General features: G+C 36.8%; 1 protein-coding gene across 1 annotated transcript in view; it reads left to right on the top strand.

Annotated features, from left to right (window-relative positions):
* MSH4 (mutS homolog 4) overlaps positions 1 to 17,437 on the top strand; it is a gene marked incomplete at both ends in the record, with an annotated part of 97,174 nt that extends 79,737 nt beyond the window's left edge. Inside the window, 4 exons of the mRNA XM_082863144.1 lie at positions 223 to 351; positions 11,404 to 11,578; positions 12,934 to 13,022; positions 17,246 to 17,437. Coding sequence (XP_082719270.1) covers positions 223 to 351; positions 11,404 to 11,578; positions 12,934 to 13,022; positions 17,246 to 17,437 — 585 coding nt within the window. The remainder of the gene's footprint in view (positions 1 to 222; positions 352 to 11,403; positions 11,579 to 12,933; positions 13,023 to 17,245) is intronic.
* Positions 17,438 to 22,813: the final 5,376 nt, after the last annotated feature.

Here is a 22,813-nt window from a genome sequence, read left to right as displayed (position 1 = left end):
TACACTCCAAAAATGTATTCTGTTAATACATTTATTCTATTGGAATTACTAAGTAATGAGATTTTTAGAAAGAAAAGCAATGCGTTAGTTTCTGCTCAGCAGGATTTCTCTTAAAAATATATTTCAAATGAACTAATTATGAGACTGGATTTTTCCTCATTTTTTCCTGTAACAGTGACAGCTGTTTGGTCACAATGAATAATACTGAAATTATATTTTCAGATAGCATATATTCTACATAATGCTAATGACAAATCACTCATATTAATTGATGAACTTGGCAGAGGTACTAATACAGAAGAAGGTATTGGCATTTGTTACGCTGTTTGTGAATATCTGCTGAGCTTAAAGGTATTCTTCTCTATTTATTTTAAGTACATTAATTTTGAGCCCTTTTTTAAAATTTCTTTTATTGAATGAAAGATTTTAAAAATTGTACAGTGCCTTACAATTTTCAAAAGTTTCACCCAGATAATTTCATATAATCCCATAATAACCCTTTTTCTTTTTTCCCCTGCCCATATATTGCCTCTGCCTCCTTCCCTCTCCCCACTGGTAGCCACTAGTTTGTTCTCTATATCTGTGAGTCTGTTTCTTTTTGTTTTATTCACTTTGTGTTGTAGTTTTAGATTCCACATATAAGTGATACCATACAGTATTTGTCTTTCTCTGTCTGACTTATTTCACTTAGCATAATGCCCTCCAAGTCCATCCATGTGGCTGCAAATGGCAAAATGTCATTCTTTTTTCAGACATGGAAAACAAACATAAGGTTACCAAGGAAAAGTGGGGAGGGGTAAACTAGGGATTAACAGATACACACTACTGTATACAAAATAGATAAACAACAAGGACCTACCGTAGCACGGGGAACTATATTTAATATCTTGCAATAACCTATAATGGAAAAGAATCTGAAAAATAATATATATATATTCTTTTGCTGTACATCTTAAACATTGTAAATCATCTATACTTCAATTAAAGAATTTTTCATTCTTATTAATGGCTGAGTAGTTTTCCACTGTGTGTGTATGTGTGATATATATATGTATATATATATATACCACATCTTCTTTATCCACATATCTGTTTTTATAAATTTATTTATTTTATTTTATTTATTTTGTTTTTGGCTGCACTGGGTCTTCGTTGCTTCGCGTGGGCTTTTCTCTGCTTGCAGTGAGCGGGGGCTACTCTTGGTTGTGGTGCACAGGCTTCTCATTGCGGTGGCTTCCCTTGTTGGGAGCACGGGCTCTAGGTGTATGGGCTTCAGTAGTTGTGGCACATATGCTCAGTAGTTGTGGCCCACAGGCTGTAGAGTGTAGGCTCAGTAGTTGTGGTGCACGAGCTTAGTTGCTCCATGGCATATGGGATCTTCCCGGACCAGGGCTTGAACCCGTGTCTCCTGCATTGGCCGGTGGATTCTTAACCACTGCGCCACCAGGGAAGCCCTCCATATACCTGTTGATGGACACTTAGGTTGCTTCCATACCTTGGCTATTGTAAATAATGTGTTGAGTCCTTTTTTGATGTATCCTTTATAAATTCATTACAATTGGATTTTACAGGCACCTACAAAATGGCTCATTAAACAATTTGGTAGTTAATAAAAACATACCATAGCATTGGTATGTTAATAAAATAGCATTTGGTAGTTAATAAAAACATACCATAGCATTTATATTTTCTTCATTTCTGATGGAAGCAAGAACAGTTAATATGATAGTCATGGTATACAAAACGAAAGGAGGAAATCAAGAAACAAAAATAATGTCAAAACTAGTCACTTGGCTTTAATTTAATCAAATTAAATAGCAAAACATGAAAACATTTCAATAATTGACTCTATGTGTAATAACATTGACTGTGATGTCATAACATGAAGTAAACTATGTATCTGAAGTCACTTTATGGAAAATCTACTTAGCTGAGATTTCACTTCTTTAAAGGAAATGTTTTTTCATAAATCAACTATGTTAAACAAACTATGATTTTTGCTCTATTATTAAGGTAACTTGTAAAATATCTTTTTAGATAATCACTCAAAATATATACTGGTATGAAAAAACTTAAATAAAAATATTTTTCTATATTTAAAGTACCTTAAAATATCCCTAAGATGAGGTTCTATACCTTAAATGAGTCCACAGTGATTTATTATATATAGAATGAGAAAAATCTTTTTTTTTCTTTTTTTTTGTATTTTTCATGTTTTTCTTTTCTTTTTTGAGAAAAATCTTATTTTATACTTAAAGAAGGATATGTGATGAATCAGAACTAATGTTAATAGATAACATTAGTCTTTGTTAATTCTGAATCTATTTCACTCGATAAGAATTTCTTATATAAATAAGATGCATATATTACTTATTGGGATTAAAAGCTAATTAGTAACAGTGTTGCTAAATTTTATATGTCAGCTTGACTGGTCTATGGAGTACCCAGACATGTGGTCAAACATTTTCTGGGTGTATCTGTGAGGGTGTTTCTGAATGAGATTAGAATTTGAATTGGTAGAATGAGTAAAGCAGATTGCCCTTTCTAATGTGGGTGAGCCTTAGCCAGTCACTTTTGAGTGGGGCCCAGTTGAAGGCCTGAATAGAATGAAAAGATTGACCCCTTGGAGTAGGAGGAAACTCCTGCCTGACTACCTTCAGTCTTGAACATCGGTTCTTTCCTGCCTTTAGTCTGGAACTGAAACACCAGCTCTTTCTGGGTCTTGAGCATGCTAACATTTAGACTAGAACTACACCATCGACCCTCCTGGTTCTCAGGCCTTTGGACTTGGAGTGGGACTACATCATTAGCTTTCCTGGGTCTGCAGCTTGATGATTGCAGATTTGGGGACTTGTCAGTCTCCATAATCATGTGAGCCAATTCCTTATAATAAATCTTTCTCTTTCTCTCTACAGACAGACAGAGACACAGACACACACCCACATACACACACACACAAATATATCCTATTAATTGGTTTCTCTGGAGAACCCTGACTAACACAGATTTTAATATCAAGAGTGGTTCTAGGGGAACAGAATTTTAAGGATGAATGTTTTGAGTTAGTTCTGGAGTTTCTAGAATCGATTTTCTAAGCTAATTAGATTTAAAGATACTAATGACTCTATTTCCAGTAGTAAAGAAAGAACTGGTAGTCCGTAGTGTGATCTAGCAATAGAAATATGCAAGATATCACCATTGGATATTCTTTTTTAAAAATTTTTTAAATAATTAATTTATTAATTAATTTATTTTTGGCTGCATTGGGTCTTTGTTGCTGCACACAGGCTTTCTCTAGTTGCAACAAGTGGGGGCTACTCTTCACTGTGGTGTGCAGGCTTCTCATTGTGGTGGCTTCTCTTGTTGCGGAGCACGGGCTTTAGGCGCACGGGCTTCAGTAGTTGTGGCACGCAGGCTCAGTAGTTGTGGCTCACGGGCTCTAGAGCACAGGCTTAGTAGTTGTGGTGCACAGGCTTAGTTGATCCGTGGCATGTGGGATCTTCCTGGACCAGGGCTCGAACCCGTGTCGCCTGCATTGCCAGGTGGATTCTTAACCACTGTGCCACCACAAAAGTCCCACCATTGGATATTCTTAATCAACCACTTATAAGAAGCAAGGAGCTGGGTAACTGTGTATATGATACTTTCAAACGTTTTTGGCAAACTAACAAATATAATGAGATTGGCTGGTTGCTTCTAATTTGCTGAACAAAGTGGGGAAAGAAAAGATGAGTTCAGGAATTCAAATTCCTGAGTAAATCCGTGCCTAAATGACCTGAAAGCTTCTATGTATGTCCTGAAGGAGACTCTTATCTCCTATAGCCTGAGGTTACTGAAAATCAAACCCAGAGTCTCATTCTTTGACTGGCTGAATTACAGTGCAAGTTGAACTCCCAGCCACATAGTAGCGACTCTATTTTTTTTTTTTTTTTTTTTGGTGGTACGCGGGCCTCTCACTGTTGTGGCCTCTCCCATTGCGGAGCACAGGCTCCGGCCCGTGCAGGCTCAGCGGCCATGGCTCACGGGTCTAGCCGCTCCGCGGCATGTGGGATCTTCCCGGACCGGGGCACGAACCCGTGTCCCCTGCATCGGCAGGCAGACTCTCAACCACTGCGCCACCAGGGAAGCCCGCGACTCTATTTTTAAAGTCAAAACATTGATTGGCAAGGAATGGGATCCTGAAGGTTGGAGTGGAGACATGTGGGAAGACTCTAATAAAGCTGGGGACATTGAACCTCTAAGTTCTAATGAGTCTTCTTTGCCAGTGGAAGAGGCTTCTCTACCCTCAGTGTGAGTAGCATCCCCAGCCCATATGAGGGGATTAAGTCTGCTTTGTCTGAAGAAACTGTAATGACTTTCCCTAAGGCAGTTGCCCTGTAAAACAATGCTAATTCTCCTCAGGATCCACCCTTACCATCCTTCTGTGCTTCTAAACTATAAATAGACTCAGGTCCCAGCAGGCCCGTAAAGGTGAGGTATGAAGTGTGGCCCATGAGAGGTACACTACACTTCAAAAGAACTACTTGAGTTTTCTAATAAATACAGATAGAAATCTGGGGAACATGTATGGAACTGAATATTAAGGATGTGGGATAATGATGGAAGGAACATGAAGTTGGATAAGGCCAAATTTATTGATGTGTACTCACTAAGCAGAGGTTTTGAATTTCATGTTGCAGCTCAGGATGTTTGGTTCGTTAGTTGAAACATGAACCAAAATGTAGCCCATAGTGAGTGACTTGCAAATGCTGTATCTGCCTTGGTTTAATGTAAAGGAAAAGATTCAGAGGATTAGGGAGATTGGAATGTTATGGATTTGTCATTTAAGACCTACTCACCTACTCTGCAAGGGTCCAGAAGACATACCTTTCACCGTGACTGTGAGAAATAAATTTGTGAGGAGAGCCCCAACATCCTTAAAGAGCTCTGTGATCACTCTTCTCTGTAGGTCATATCTTACAGTGGAAACTGCAGTCACTGAATTAGGAAACTTGAATACAGTGGGAGTAACTGGATCTTGCCGTAGCAGGATGTACCAATGGATTGTACTCTACTACCAAAGGCAAGACAGGCATGGTTACCAAAACAGACAGCGGAGTCCAAGCAGCAATCAGAATAGTTTTGACTTGGGCAGTCATATGGCATTTGCTAGTTGATTGTGGTGTCCCTAGAAGTGAAATAGAAAGGAAGCTTATTAAATTCGTACGTGATCTGTATAAGCAGAAAAGTTTTAGGTCAGGTGAACAAAAGTCTAGCCTGAACCATAAAAAAGAGAGTCAGGGCCCCTCAGCCAGTTTCTAGATCTGAGCCAATTTACAGATCTAGAAGTTCTTAAATGAAGGGGAAGCCAGGTCCCCAGGAGGAGGGACTCTGGTACACTCCAAAAATGTTTTATGTTAAGTTTTCTCCCAGCCTTCTCCAAAGGGACCTACAGCCTTTTACTAGGGTAACTGTGCATTGGGGAAAGAGGAAATAATCAGGCTTTTTGAGGGCTACTAGACACTGGCTCTGAACTGACTCTAATTACAGAGACCCAAAACATCACTGTGGTTTGCCAGTCAGGGTAGGGCTTATGGAAGTCAGATGATCAATGGAGTTTTAGCTCAGGTCTATCTTACAGTGAGCCCGATGGGTATGCAACCCATCTTGTGATTATTTTCCCAGTTCTAGAATGTATAATTGGGATATGTGTATTCAGCAGCTGGTTAAATCCCCACATTGGTTCCCTGACCTGTGGAGTGAGGACTGTTATGGTAGGAGAGAGCAAATGGAAGCCACTAGAACTGTTTCTTGGTAGGAAAATAGTAACCCAAAGCAGTACCCCATTCCTAGAGAGATTGGAGACATTAGTGCCACCATCAAGGACTTGAAAGTTGCAGGGGTGGTGATTCCCATCACATTCCCATTTAACTCATATATTTTGCCTGTGCAGAGGACAGATGGACTTTGGAGAATGACAATGAATAATTGTAACCTTAACCAGGTGGTGACTGCAATTGCAGCTATTTGTACCAGATGAGATTTCATTGCTTGAGCATATTAACATATCCCGTGGTACCTGGTATGTGGCTAATTAATCTAGCCAATGCATTTTTCTCCATACCTGTCAATAAAGATCACCAGAAGCAGTTTGCTTTCAGCTGGCAAGGTCAGCAGTACCCCTTCACTGTCCAACTTCAAGGGTATATCAGCTCTCCAACTCCGTCATAATCTAGTTTGTAAGGATCTTGATTCCTTTTGACAGGATATCACACTGGTCCATTACATTGAGAACATTATGCTGATTGGACCTAGTGAGAACAAAGTAGCAACTACTCTAGACTTATTGGGTAAGACATCTGTGTATCAGAAAGGGGAGATAAATCCAACAAGAGTACAGGGGCCTAAAGACCTGTACTCTGAAAACTTAGAAGATGTTGAAAGAAATTGAAGACAACACAAACAGATGGAAAGATATACCCTGTTCTTGGATTGGATGAATCAATATTGTTAAAATGACTGTACTCCAAGGCAATCTACAGATTCAGTACAGTCCCTATCAAATTACCAATAGCATTTTTTACATAAGTAGAACAAAGAATTTTTTAATTTGTATGGAAACAGAAAAGACCCCAAATAGCCAAAGTAATCTTGAGAAAGGAGAACGAAGCTGGAGGAATCAACCTCCCTGACTTTGGACTATACTACAAAGCTGCAGTAATTAAAACAGTATGGTACTGGCACAAAAAACCAATCAATGGAACAGGATAGAAAGCCCAGAAATAAACCCACGCACCTATGGTCAAGTAATCTATGACAAAGGAGGCAAGAATATATGATGGAGAAAAGACAGTCTCTTCAATAAGTGGTACTGGGAAAATTGGACAGCTACATGTAAAAGAATGATATTGGACCATTCTCTAACACCATACACAAAAATAAATTCAAAATGGATTAAAGACATAAATGTAAGACTATAAAACTCCTAGAGGAAAATATAGGCAGAATACTCTCTGACATAAATTGCAGCAATATCTTTTTGGATCTGTCTCCTAGAGTAATAGAAATAAAACCAAAAATAAACAAATGAGACCTAATTAAATTTAAAAGTTTTTGCACAGCAAAGGAAATCGTAAACAAAACAAAAAGACAATCTACAGAATGGGAGAAAATATTTGCAAATGATGCTACGTACAAGGGCTTAATCTCCAAAATATACAAACAGCTCATACAGCTTAATATCTAAAAAACAAACAACCCAATCAAAAAATGGGTAGAAGATCTAAATAGACACTTCCCCAAAGAAGACATATAGATGGCCAACAGGCATCTATGAAAAGATGCTCAGTATCACCAATTATTAGAGAAATGCAAATCAAAACTACAATGAGATATTACCTCTCACCAGTCAGAATGGCCATCATTAAAAAGTCTACAAATAATAAATGCTAGAGAGGGTGTGGAGAAAAAGGAGCCCTCCTACACTGTTGGTAGGAATATAAATTGGTGCAGCCACTCTGGAGAACAGTATGGAGGTTCCTTAAAAAACCAAAAATAGAGCTACTGTATGATCCACCAAATCCCACTCCTGGGCATATATCCAGAGAAAACTATAATTTGAAAAGATACATGCACCCCAGTATTCATAGCAGCACTATATACAATAGCCAAGGCATGGGAGCAACCTAAATGTCCATAGACAGATGAATGGCTAGAGAAGATGTGGTATGTATATGTGTGTGTGTGTGTGTACACACACACAGTGGAATACTACTCAACCATAAAAAAGAATGAAATAATGCCATTTGCAGCAACATGGATGGACCTAGAGATTATCATATTAAGTGAAGTAAGTCAGAGAAAGACAAGTATCATATGATATCACTCACATGTGGAATCTAAACAAAATGATACAAATGAACTTATTTACAAAACAGAAATAGACTCACAGACATAGAAAACAAACTTATGGTTACCAAAGGGATAGCAGGGGTTGGGGGAGACATAAATCAGGAGTTTAGAATTAACATATATATGCTACTGTATATAAAATAGGTAAACAACAAGGACCTCCTGCATAGCACAGGGAAGTATACTCAATATCTTATAATAACCTATAATAGAAAACAATCTGGAAAAGAATATACATATATGTATAACTCAATCACTTTGCTATACAATTAAAACTAACACAATATTGTAAATTAACTATACTTCAATTTTTAAAAAATGTAAAAAAGGGAAAAAGTATAGGGGCCTTCTACCTCAGTGAAATTTCTAGGAGTCCAGTGACATGGGGCATGTTGAGTTATCCCTTCTAAGGTGAAATATAAGTTGTTACACCTGGCCTGTCCTACAGCTAAAAAGAGGCAAAATATATCGTTGGCTTCTTTGGATTTTAGAAGCAACCTATTTCTCATTTGGATGTGTTACTCCAGCCCATTTACCAAGTGACCTGAATACTGCTAGTTTTGCATGGGGCTCGGAGCGGGAGAAGGCTCTGCAACAGGTTCAGCCTTGCAAGCTGCTCTGCTACTTAGGCCATATGATCAAGCAGGTCCAATAGCGTTTGAAGTATCAGTGACAGATAAGAGATGCTATTTGGCCCCTTTGGCAGGCCCTTTGTAGGTGACTTGTAGCGCAGGGCATTAGGATTTTGGAGCAAAGCCCAAAGCCCTGCCATCCTCTGTAGATAACTACTGTCCTTTTGAGAAACAGCTCATGGCCTGCTACTGTGCCTTAGTAGAGACACAATGATTAACCACGGGCCACCAAGTTATCATGTGACCTGAGCTGCCCATCATGAGCTGGGTGTTATCTGATCCACCAGCCATAACGTTGGGCATGCACAGCAGCACTCCATCATCAAATGGAAGGGGTATATACATGATTGGGCCTGAGAAGTCCCTGAAGGCACAAGTAAGTTACATGAAGGCATGGCCCAAGTACTCATGGTCCCCACTCCTACTAAACTACTTTCTTTCACCGTGTACCTGTGGCCTTATAGAGAGTTGACAGGGGAAGAGAAGACTTACCTTGTTTACAGATCGTTTTGTATGATATTCAGGTGCTACCCAAAAGTGGACAGCTCTAGCACTATAGTCCCTTTATAGTCCCTGAAGAACACTGGTGAAGGAAAATTGTCTGACTGGGCAGAACTTGAAGCATTGTACCTGGTTGTTATTTTGCTTGTGAGGAGAAATGGCCGGTTGTGTGATTATATATCAATTCATGGGCTGTAGCCAATGGTATGGCTGAGACTTGGAACATTTTTGGAAAATTGGTGACAAGGATGTTTGGGGAAGAGGGATGTGGATAAATCTCTCTGAATAAGCAAAAAAATGGAAATATATTTGTGTCCCATGTGAATACTTACCAAAGAGTGGCCTCAGGAGAGGAGGATTTTAATAATCAACTGGATAGGATGACCTGTTCTGTGGATATCAGTCGGCCTCTTTCCTCAGCCACCCCTGCCATCACCCACGGGGCTCATGAACAAAGTGGCCATGGTAGCATGGATGGAGGTTGTGTATGGGCTCAGCAAAATAAATTTCCACTCACCATGGCCAACCTGCCCAGTCTGCACTGAGCCTCTGATACAGCACCATTCCCCAAGATGATTAGCCAGCTGCCTGGTGGCAGGTTGATTATGTTGGACCACTTGCATCACAAAAAGGGCAGCAACTTGTTCTTACTGGACTAGATACTTACTGTGGATACAGAGTTGCCTTCCCTGCATATGTGGCTTCTGCAAAAACTACCACCCATGAACTTAACAGAATGCTTTATCCACCATCACAGTATTCCACACAGAATTGCAGAATTGCTTCTGATTAAGGAACTCACTTCCTAACAAATGCAATGCAGCAATGGGCCCGTGTTCATGGAATTCACTTGTCTTATCATGTTCCCCACCATCCTGAAGCAGCTGGCTTGATAGTAAAAATATAATTATTGCTACTTACTTTTTTTTTTTTTTTTTTTGCGGTACTTGGGCCTCTCACTGTTGTGGCCTCTCCCATTGCGGAGCACAGGCTCCGGACGCGCAGGCTGCAGGCGCGCAGGCTCAGCGGCCATGGCTCACGGGCCCAGCCGCTCCGCGTCACGTGGGATCTTCCTGGACCGGGGCACGAACCCGCGTCCCCTGCATCGGCAGGCGGACTCTCAACCACTGCGCCACCAGGGAAGCTCGCTACTTACTTTTAAGGAGCCTAATTTCTAATCTAGTATCTTTAGTGCCTAGCACAATCCCTGCAATATAAAGGTCCTGAATAATTATTCGTTAAGTCTAATTAACCCAAAATAGAGTTTACAGAGTTACTAGAATAGATTGATTTGATATATAAAATTTGGGCATGTTATTGTTATTATGAACATGGTCTCTAAATATTGATAGTTTACTGGGTTTCTAAATATTTTCCTGTTGCTTTGTAAATTTGGTTTGTTTTATACCACCTTTTGGTTTGTTTAGTAGTTTTTGAGATTTATTATTTTTCTGTCATATACAAAACCATTCCTCCCTCTGCTACCCCCTTTCCATAGTTGATAGCCATTTGCCAGTCAGATATTTTCTTTTTAATGTCTTAATATTTAAAATTTCCACTAATCACCTATTTAGTTTCTCACTTGTATCTTAAAACATAACGAGTTAGAGTCATATCTCCTTCTGCTTCAGTAACTCTGGGCAGGAAGCCACTGCGCTGGTCAAAAGTCACTTGAAACACCTCCATCAAAATCACCTAAAGTACTTAGGGAAAATGCAGTTCCCTGGGGCCCTAAATTACACTGCTGATTGTTAGAAAGTGAGCGGGATAAGCACCAAGAATTTGCATCTTTAACAAGCTCTCCAGGGGATTACTAAAGTTTAAGAATCATTGTACTAAGCAGTGTCCTCAACCTTTTTTCCCCTTAAGTACCTATCCCAAACACAATGCAAATATAAAAGCAGAAACCTTTGCAATTTCAAATATCTAAGACAATCCATTGATTTCACTTTCCCAAAACTACTTATATGGAAGGAAGCTAGTTTTAAAGTAAAGGTTTTTAAAAGTTGAGGGAAATTTTATTATTTCATTTGTGGATTACTTCTCTAATAAATGATTACCTCAGTAGCTTTATTTCTGGTAAACTTCATCCTTTCAATATCTTCAGGTTTCTTTTTTTAGGAATTTTGCATTTGTTCTCTTTCCCATAGCGTAACATACGTGTGTGTGTAGTCATAATAAATAGTTTTTCTTCATTGAATATAAAATTTCAAAACATTTTAAGATGAATTGACCATGTTAGCGTCAAAGTTCATCAGTTTCATTTCTACATTTCTGCTAAGCTACTTAGAAGGTTAAACTAAAAATTTATGTTTAAATAGTTAAAATAAAATTTTCTAGTTCATTTAAAAATACTGATATTCATTGTTGTATATTCTAGGCATTTACACTGTTCGCTACACATTTCCTGGAACTATGCCATATAGATGTTCTATATCCTAATGTAGAAAATGTGCATTTTGAAGTTCAACATGTAAAGAACACCTCAAGAAATAAAGAAGCAATCTTGTATACCTACAAACTTTCTAAGGGACTTACAGAAGAAAAAAATTATGGTATTGCATATAGAAATTATATACATACACTGAAACACTACATATTCTTGTAAGACAAACTTTCTTCTCTTTACTTGACTGTCAGTCTAAGCAACTTTCCTTTTCATTCTTTTGAGTGCTTATATGATCTAAGACTGTATTTTCTATGTCAAACTCACATTTTATATATATTAAGCTTATTTTAAAACATATTAACAGTAACTATGTAGAATTATAATACATGAAAGTCCCAGAAGTATAGTTTCTATCCTTAGAAAAATGTAATTATATTTGCAAGTTATATAATGAATTGAAAATTATGTATTTCTTAGATACTCTTTCAGTAACAGCATCCCTCTGTTTTCTTCAGATTCAGGGAACTTGATAACTAAATCTTAAGTCTTAAAATGGAATGTATTACCAAATTATGTGTGTTCATAAACTGGGTTAGATATTTTCTATCTAAATTATTTTGTGACATGTAAAGTGGCACAGATTGAGGGAATTTTCAGTTGAATTTTACACATAAAGTTCCAAAAGTTATTTTAGCTATGAATGTGACATTTGTGAGGGTAAAAATAGCATCTTTGTTTTGCTATTTGAAATGGGAAAATCAAATGGATAACTTTATTTGTATCAGATGTTTAATCTTTATAAGCCTCAGTTTCATCTATTAAATGATGATATATGTGGATTTCTGAAGATTAAATGAATTATCAAATACAAACTGCCTAGCATAGTGCCTAGCAATTAGTAACTTCTAAATAAATGTTAGTGTTGCTTCTGTTGCCTCTAAAGCAATAAATAAACTATTAGCACATAGTAGAAAGCCTATAAGGCATTTACACAATAAAAATCTGGGAACATGAGAATACTAGTTGGTATTTGAATTTGCATGAAGAGTAGTCACCTACCATTATGTCTTCAGAGAAATTCTTCCCTCGTTGATCCGCTAGATAGATGAATATTCAGCTGTAGGCTTATCTCTGACTACACTTTCTTCTACCCTGAAAAACCTGTTATTTCCTTTGACCTATAAACCAACTGAATTTGTAGTTGGAATTTCAATGTTATTACTACCATTTGATTTTTTTATTACCTCTTTTCCTTTCCCTATCATGTTTTCTGCTATCTCAGAGGTATCTTCAGAGGTAATTGATATTCTAATTTGTCTTACATGTCTTAGCAAGTAATTAAATCTCATAATTGGTAAGTTGTCATCCAGAACTTAGGGAAACTTAATTTTGAGAATTAAGTAGTTCATAAATACCTAAGAAAGGAAATTTAAGTCTGTGAAGAAAAGATTAATACTGATTAAAACAAACTTAACAAAACCAGCAATAATAATATTGAAGCCCCATTCTTGATAATTTTAGGATTAAAAGCTGCAGAGGTGTCGTCACTTCCACCATCAATTGTCTTGGATGCCAAAGAAATCACAAGTCAAATAACCAGACAAATTTTGGTAAGAAACTCTTTAGCAATAAGAATTGTTTTTCAAATTCAAGAAAATACTTTTAGTGTACATTTTTATTATGGCCTCGGATCTAAATATATATAATTAATAATTAAAATATTTAAAACAAAAACCTAATTCCTAAATAAAGAAAATCCTTTTTACTTCTCAAAACTTTTTTGGTTTGATCTATTATAACTTTTCCCAGCATACCTACTAATAAGATAGGAGACAAAAGTTAAACAGTTCAGTTCCTACTTGTTACTACACTGACTTTATGATAAGAAAAGAAATCTCTATAAAGTAAGCATTAAAAATAAAAATCACTATGCACAACATTTTCATGTCTTTTTAAATAGTTTTCAAAGCTCTTCTATCCATTATCATATATAAGCCTCATAACTCTTCTTGAAGCAGTTAGGTCTAATAAAAGATAAATAATAAAGGTATTATTTTTATGTGCATTTTTACAGCTGAGGTTCATAGAGCTTAAGTGATTTGCTAGGAAGCAGTAGATCCAACACAGAATTCACATCTGTTAACTGAAAATTTGGAAATCCTTTTTCAGGTTTTTACATCAAGTTGCCTTATATTGTTTTAAGAATCCAGTGCGTTCAGTAAACTATGCTAGGTGCAGTATGAAATTTTCTTCAGTATGAACAGTTTCCTGTGTCTTTCACTCTTTCTTAACCTGCCTTCAATTTTTCTTTCGCATTCCTCAGTCTTTTGACCTCCTAGACTGCTTTTATGACTCTACTTGCCTAACTACTCCATTGGAATTCCTTTGCCAGTAATTTTGGCAGTGCTTCACTTCTAAAGAACCTCTCATTACCTAGTTCTTCAGAATTCCTCTTGCCAAATTCCAATTATGGGCAACCTCTCCAGTAGCCTTCTAGGTTTTGGATTTCCTGATGCTGCTCAAAATATATTCAGGCTAATTTTAGCCACTGCAAATTTGTATATACTAACTTTGGTTGAATATTTTACTGAATAGTTTTTTCTTCTGTCCCATTAATCTATGTGGTTTCTTATAGTAACTCTTTCAAAATGTTTCTACTCTTCCTGAGCCCTCAATAACCTTACTCTCTACAAAAAAATTTACCTCCTATACTTTTTGAGAGACTTGAGGGCATCCTGGTGAGTCCTTGAACCTTTTCCTCCTTCAGAATTCTATTTTGGAATTTCTGTTTTTCACCTATTTCTCTTCCTTCCTATTTCAGAGGAAGAGATTACCTTTCAACCTTTTTTTTTTGTTTGTTTGCGGTACGCGTGCCTCTCACTGTTGTGGCCTCTCCCGTTGCGGAGCACAGGCTCCAGACGCGCAGGCTCAGCGGCCATGGCTCACGGGCCCAGCCGCTCCGCGGCATGTGGGATCTTACCGGACCGGGGCACGAACCTGCGTCCCCTGCATCAGCAGGCGTACGCTCAACCACTGCGCCACCAGGGAAGCCCCTTCCAACCTTTTTAAGGTTAACTTTTCTACCTTCTTTCCATCTCGATTAAGATCAGTTTCTTCATCAGTTTCTTTTCTTCTTAGTGTTTTTTCAGTGGCTTTTTTTTTCCCTATGAATATGGTTAAGTTTTTCCCAATAAATCTTTTTTTTTACCTTCTCAAATTATATTTCTCTTCCTTTTACTGCCAATTTCCCAAGAGTAATCTATACTTGCTTCTTCCATTTTCCACTTGCAAACTGGATCTTGTCATCACTCCACAGAAAGTTTCCTCTTAAAAACTAACTATTCATAAAATCGTATGGCCTCTTTTTCACTTCTCATCTTCCCTGTTCCCTCTACGGCGTTTGCCACTACCCTTCTTTCCCTTTTCATAATTCTTCCCTGTCTTGGCTACTGTGGAATTGTCCTCTCCTGGATGTTCTTATTCTCCTACCCCTTTGATTATTACTTCTTTCCTTTCTTCACTAGTGCTTTATATTATTCCACCTACCAAACAGAAGTATTCCTAAGATTTTACCGTTGTTTCTTTGTTTAAAATTCTGTACTCTTGGGCTTCCCTGGTGGCGCAGTGGTTGAGAGTCTGCTTGCCAATGCAGGGGACACGGGTTTGTGCCCCGATCCGGGAGGATCCCACATGCCGCGGAGCGGCTGGGCCCGTGAGCCATGGCCGCTGAGCCTGTGTGTCCGGAGCCTGTGCTCCGCGACGGGAGAGGCCACAACAGTAAGAGACCCGCGTACCACAAAAAAAAAAAAAAAAAAAAAAAAATTCTATACTCTTGCTGATCTCACCTTTCCTCAGCCTCCACTTTCATTTCTTTTTGACTCTGAATCTATATATTTTTATCCGTATTTCTTCTTGAAATCTTAATTTATGTTTTCACTCTTCAGTAGGTTCGAAATTAAATTTATCATCTTTTGAAAAATCTTCTCATCTCTTCACTTTCAGATCTCCCAGTGACCCATCAGAGCTATGAATCCTTCTTCTTAATTACCTCTCATTAGGACTAAGCAGTAGGTTCTCTCTCTTTTCCAACCCATTCTACATACTTCTACAAGATTGTCTTCTAATGCATAGTTCTTATGTTGTTTTCTGCTCGGAAATTTTCAGTTGTGTCTTACCAAATAAAAGTTGAACTCCTTAGCCTAATGTTGAAAGTCTTCTATGATTATTTCTCAAAATGTAATCTGAGGATTACCTACGTTAGAATCACCTGGGATACTGGGTACCATCCCAGGTTTTCAAGGGTCTCCTGTGGCTCAAGGATTTACATTTTTAACCAGTCTTCAGATGATTTTTAAGCAAACTAAAGTTTGTTAACTACTGCTTTATGATATCCCTTTGTTTACTACCTCAGTGTTGTATAACATTACTCAATTTAACTATAATGTACATTTCTGCCACATTGAATTACTTGTCATTTCATCATTTTGACCTGATTGTGTACCATACTTTCTAATGTGTTTGTTCTCTCTGTTTCTTCCATCTGGAATGCCCTCCCTTCTAGGCTCTTCTATCCATCAAGATTCATTTCAAGTACTCCATCCTATTTAAGCTTTTCTTGACACAAGCTGGAAGTGAACTTTCTTTCCTCTGAACATTTTATATCCCTCTTATGGGACTTTTCATGATTAATCAGTTGCTTGTAAACATGTCTGTTTCACTGTAAGACTGAGCTTTTTGACTTCCATTATCATGTCAGGATGACATTTTTGTATGCCCCCATAGTCATGAATGCAAGTTATAGGGTCTGGAATATAGATAATAATAGATATTCAATAACTGTCATTTAAATAATAAACTGATAGTTGATCAATCAGTGTATCAAACAGATGGATGGATCAATATATGATAATCTTATTCTACCTCACGGAGTCGTATTCATTTTTCCTATAGTGAAAGTAGAGAAATATCTGGAATTCTTGGCTATTGAGGAGTTGAAGGGATTGTATTTCCTTTAGTGAATGGAAGCTAAGTCTTTACATAGTTAAGATTGAAAATGCTGCTTCCTGTTTCTAGCTCAGGCAAAGAAATGAATGTAGAATTTTCTAGCTATACTCCCAACCCTGAAGGGAGGTATTCAAGGACTGAATTCTAAAGGTCTTCCAAAGTATTAGAAGATTCCCATTTTAAACATTATTTCTTGGGTATCCTTAAGTATAGTTTGTAAGTATAATTAAGACATAATTTCAACTAGCAATTTATGTTGCTTATTTTAAAAATGTAATTTACCCCTCAGGCAGTATTTTCTTTTAGGCTCTAGCAATCCTATATATGAACTGTTTTGAGGGACAAGCAGTTTACTGATGACCCATTCTGTCCACTAGTTTATCTGTTGGGGAATTAAAGTAGGAGATACAGAGTAGTACTCTGAGTGACATTTAAAATTATGAATACTGCATAGCAATGAGCAGAGTGCTATTTTCCCATAACTTTTTGATGAGAAAGTGTTTGTAGAACATAACTCTGTGGATTTTCTATTACTCTTTGGTGTTGTGTTGAGATATTTGACCATTTAGCAGATTTTTTTTTTCATTGAGAAGTGGTTTTCAAGGATTAAGGATCTGTCATAAAGTAGTAAATACTCATGAGAAATGTTATTCTCCAAAATAATATTTATTTCTTCTGGTACATGATTAGCTAGTTGGATGGGGCTGACTTATCCAAAGGGATTGGTTAACCATTGAGTTCTTATTTCTATGAAAGGAGATAGAATATTGCCAAAATAAAAATGATAGTATTCATATTTTAATTTTTATCTATATTTTTTCAATAACAGCAAAGCCAAAGGAGTACCCCTGAGATGGAAAGACAGAGAGCTGTGTACCATCTAGCTACTAGGCTCGTTCAAACTGCTCGAAACTCTCAGTTGGATCCAGACAGTTTACGAACATATTTAAGTAATCTCAAAAAGAAGTATGAAGCAGATTTTCCCAGGGCTAAACAAGTTTCAGGAAACACTGAAGAATAATAACAACTCACATCTTATACTAATGAAATAATATGTCTTAATATGAGGAACCTAGAATTCATTTTTCCCAAGAGCAAAAGAAAGTAATATTTGCTAAATTTTGTATTTTAATTGAAAATTACATTATATTAACCTCAGAATTATCATCTATATGTTCTATATAAGAAAATATTTGTTATATAACTTAAAAAATGAGAACTATTTAAAGAACTGATTTTTATGTTAGAAAAAAGTGTAACGTGATGCTTTTTTCTCATTTATGAAACTTCATGTTAAGTTTATTTATATTTACAAGTTATGGTTTAAAATGTTATCATAAATAGTTTAGCTAAAAGAAATCTTTCTTTGCAGGTCTGGAAACTTAGGCGAGGTTTTCTTTTACACTGTTATTCAGAAGGAATATTTCTTTTACATTCTTATTATGACTCAATGATGTCTTAATTAATACCCCCAAATTCCAACACTGGATGCTTCTGAAGTTTGTTAGAATGATACTGAGAATTTTAAAGTATTCTTTTTGGCATTCAGTATAGTTCTAAAAGGTGAAATTCAGCAAATAGATATTTTGTAATGCAGAGAGTGTTTCTGCGAGGAGTAGTTACCAAATAGCCAGGTGTTCCATTTTCTACTCACCAACTTCTTCTCTTTTCCCTTTTCCAAATTTTCATTTTTGACCATCTTTTTTAGGTGAGTAAACAAGGCAGCAGAAAGGTAATATTGATATGTTTGCCTTAATTGTTGGTTCACAAGGGAGCATTTTATAAAATTGTGTTTCCACAGGCATGTGGCTCACACCACCTTTTAGAGTTAACCCAAAGGTCATTCTGGTTTTATAAATGGACAAAAGAAAATGGAAGACCATCAGTTGTTCAGTAACTGCAAAGAGCTGTTGTCTTCTCAAACACCTTATTTCTATAGTTCCGTCTCAGTAGAAGACTTACTCACATAATCTCAGCCCAAAGGCCTAAGGTAGGGAAATTACTCTTGGAAACTTAAGTGTCTGGAACTCAGGGTATACATTCAGTAAGCTGCAAGATTCATAGTTATTTGTATTACTGTGAATTACTATTACAAAAAATTGTTCACAGACTGATTAGGGCCCTATTTTTTGTTAATATATACACATTTTATTTTATAAAATGTAATACTAATATTTTTTACTTTATTCAGCATTCCAAGTACACATTAGTTGCCAGATATATTGAAAAAGTTATAATTTGAAATACACACATAATTTTTTTGAAAAATAATTGTAAATTAGTGTTAATAATTACATTAGATATATACTAAATGTCTTATTAGACTACTTCTATTTCCTATTCTCATGTTTTAGAAATAGAGCACCACAGTATTTGAATTTGACCATTAGTCACATTTAAACTCACAGCCTTTGAAATGAATTATATTTTATGCAGTCATTCCTAAAAGCAGTTAGATAATTTAGGTTTGTGGCAAATTTCTAGAAGGTACTGAGGAGGAAAAGGGAATGGCACATTGTTTGGGAGGGCAGGGAAGAAAAGGGAGGAAGCAATAACAGGGAGAAGGGGAGCTGGCTGCGGAAGAAAAACAGGCAAGCAGAGACAGGTGTGAAGTATTAAATATGCTGAATATCATTTACTCAAATGTATTAACTTCCCTTTACGTTTAACCCTAATATTAAATTCCACTAGACTTTTAAGAAATTCTTCATCATCATTCTGCAGCTTTTGATGCAAAAATGGCAGCCAACCAATTAATCCCTTTTATTTTAGATTTGAAATACTGAAATAAAAATGGGTTTATATCTTCTTAAAATTAAATACTTTTTCTTCAGTCATTTTGTGTGTTGCCGAAACATATGGAAAAGCAAATCAAATGCAGATATAATTATAAAGTCGTGGTACTATAGGATGGAGATGAATGCTAGGAAGACAATCCATCCTTTAATTTTCAGGTCTGTTTGCTCTACTCTTCAGTACCTCTTCGCCTTTGCCTTTCTCTAAAATTATAGATCATTATCTTATAATTCAGTCTTTTAAGATAAATGTCCATAATGTATTAGCAAACTCCTTGAATTTCCATCTCAAAGCCATTCTTTTAGTCTGTTCCACCTTTCTCCTCACGTAAAGTAATCTTCAAGTCTAGGGGTAAGGTATATGGGAGTAGAGGAAAAGGGCAGCTTATCCTCATGCCTAGGAAGTAATACATTTGTTTATTTTAAAATTTGCATAACAGTAAAATCTTTTTTGGTCTACAATTTTATGAATTTTGGCACATTTATGGATTCGTGGTACTACCACATTCAAGATGCAGAACAGTTCTGTCACCACCAGATGATTTCCTTAGTACTGTCCCTTTGTAGCCAAATTCTTCCCTGACTCCTAACTTTAACCCAGCAATCACTGAGTATGGTTAAGCATTCCTTCCCTATAGTTTTGTTTTTACCAGTCATATAGCATGTAACCTTTTGAGACTGGCTTCTTTTACTGAGCATAATGTACTTTAGAATTTATCCATTTGGTTGTGCCTTTTAATTTCTGCCTGGTATTCCGTTGTTTGTATGTACCACAGTTTATCCATTCACTCACCGAAGGACATTTAGGTTTCTAGTTTTTGGTGATTATGAATAAAGCTGTTATAAACATTTGTGTACAGATTTTTGTGTGAGTGTTAAGTTTTAATTTATCTAGGTTACATAGGAGTGGAATGGCCCTGTCATATTGTAAGTGTATATTTAACTTCATGAGAAGCCTGCAGACTCTTTTCCAGAGGGCTTATACCATTTTGCATTCCTGTCAGCCATGTATGAGAGGTCCAGTTTTCCCACATGTTCTTTAGTACTTGGTATATTGTCAGTTTTTAAATTTTTTTTTAGCCATTCTAATAGATATGTGGTGAGTAATGCATTTAAAATATTTTAAAGCTATTCTGATCATTCTTTAGCAAGCAGTGATTTTTAAAAATCTTTCTTTTTCCTAAATTATTTTTTAGCTGCTTTTTAGTTTAACCTCTCTGGTAGCACATTTTTAAATCTTTCACTTCAAGCAAAAGTTTCAGAGTTTGGTAAAAAACTACCAAAAATATAATTCAATAATATTTATTATGGAACAGACTATGTACTAGGTGCTAGGCGCACAAAAGATGTCTGACCTTGAGGTAGGCTTTTCAGGTGTAGTTAAGAAAAAAACGCATGTAGTAGGGTTGGAACACCATGTGATAAGTATGATAATAGAGGAACATAAGAAGGGTCGTAGCACAAAAAATGTTTACAGTTCTTTGTGGGTCAAGGGAGTTTAAAAGGTAGTAAAATATGTCAAGTGTTCAGGAAGGGAAGAGCATTTTAGATAAGGATCAGCATATGTAAAAGCCAAGAGATGTGAAACAGTAAGCAGCTTGGTTTAGCTGGGGGATAGAGTGCATACGAGAGAGTGGCAAAAAGATGAAGTAAGGGCTTTATATCAGTTTCTCCTTTAGATGACTGAAGAGTTTTAAGGTCTGTTGCTGGAGAGTGGAAGAGGGTGGTGGTGGTGGTAGAGGAATAACATGATAAGATTTCTATTTTAGAAAGATCATCTGGGTGGTAGCATAAACGGTTTTGGGATGTGTGGTTGAAACCAAGGAGACAAGATAGTTTAAGAAACTTTCAGTAGTGCAGAAGAGAATTGATGATTAAGGGTAGAAACAGTGAGAATGGAACAGGGTTTTGTGTGTGTGTGTGTGTGTGTGTGTGTGTGTGTGTGTGTGTGTGTAAAGGAGGAGAATGGAGAGGATGGAGTGGCTGGTGGAGGAGAGAAGACGTTGATTTGAAAGATATTAAGGAGATTTAGTGCTGATTAACCAGATTTAGCGATTCATGACTTATCCGATTTTTTAGTGAGGGGAAGGTGTTATGGATTGAATTGTGTCCCTTTGAAAAAGATTCGTTAAGTCCTAACCCCCTGTACTTCAGTATGTGACCTTATTTGGAAATAGGATCATTTCAAATGTATTGATAATTAGTTAAGATGAGGTCATACTGGAGTAGGGTGGGCCCCTGATCCAATATGACTGGTGTCCTTATAAGAAGATTGCCATGTGAAGACACAGAGACTCAGGGAGAATGCCATGTGAAGATAGAGGATTGGAGTGATACATCTACAAGCCAAGGAATGCCAAAGATTGCTGGAAAACCACCAGAAATTAGGAAGGATTCCCCTACAGTTTTCAGAGGGGGTGTGGTTCTGCTAACACCTCAGTTTTAGGCTTCTGGGCTCCAGAACTCTGAGACAATAAATTACTGTTGTTTTAGCCTCCTAATTTTTGTACTTTGTTATGGCAGCCCTAGCAAATTAATACAGAAGGGAAGAGTTAAATATGATTCTAGGTGGTGATACCATCAACCATGTTGAGAAATATGGAAATAATAAGAATTCCAGTAGAAGGAAGTTTCAGAGAATTCCCTGACGGTCCAGTGGTTAGGACTCGGCACTCTCACTGCCAGGTTCCCGGGTTTGATCCCTGGTCCGGGAACTAAAATCCCACAAACCATGTGACATGGCGCCCCGCCCCCCCCCCAAAAAAAGAAGAAGAAAGAAGTTCCAGAAATTTAGGTGCTGCTTGTTGCCCACTCTCTAGCATAGGTATGAGCCATGTTCAGTAGAAGTGATGACTAGATAAAATTCATTAAGCTCTGTTAGAGTGGATGGAAATTAGGGAATAAATGTAAAAAGATTTGCTAAAATATTTGCCCAGAAGAACCACTTCATCTGGATGAGCAATCTAGTTTTTCTTTATAAGCTAGATTAAGATTTTTTTTTAACTTTCTTCATGTTAACACATATTTCCAGCTAAAATAATTATCATATGCTACTGGTAAAATATTCAAATATTAATACATTGTGTGTTGTTTGAACTTCCTATATACTTATTTATGAGCTTAAAATATGCTCAATCATAATTAAATGTAGTTTAAGTGTAATAAATAAGCATTTCTATAATCCAACCCTGTAATGCAGTTAAGGGAACGAATGTGGAAGGAGAGGAAAAGCAAGTGATCTAGTTATATTGTTACTTGGCTATTTCCATTCTGTTCTTTAGAAAGTTAAATCACACAATTGTTTTGTCTTACTATAGGACCAAAATGAATACCCTTTTCATATGAATTGTCAAATTTTGATAGTCCCCAGATTGCAGATAGTGAGGATGGATACTGTCTACCATAATCTACTGAAATCGCTCTAAATGCCGTGATGAGGTGGGGAACAGATTCTCGTTGTCAAGGACTGTGAAGTGTCTAAGATTTTTACCTTAACTTGCAAACTAGCAGTTTAGCTTACCATACTGTTTTCTGTCAGAAGACAAAAGACTGAGTCAGAAACGAAGAACTTTATTACTAATGGCACAGCATGCAACATGAGC

This window comes from Leucopleurus acutus (genome assembly GCF_964270905.1).
Source record: "Leucopleurus acutus genome assembly, chromosome: 2".
In the NCBI taxonomy this organism is placed as follows: domain Eukaryota; kingdom Metazoa; phylum Chordata; class Mammalia; order Artiodactyla; family Delphinidae; genus Leucopleurus; species Leucopleurus acutus.
This window is presented reverse-complemented; position numbering and strand designations above follow the sequence as displayed.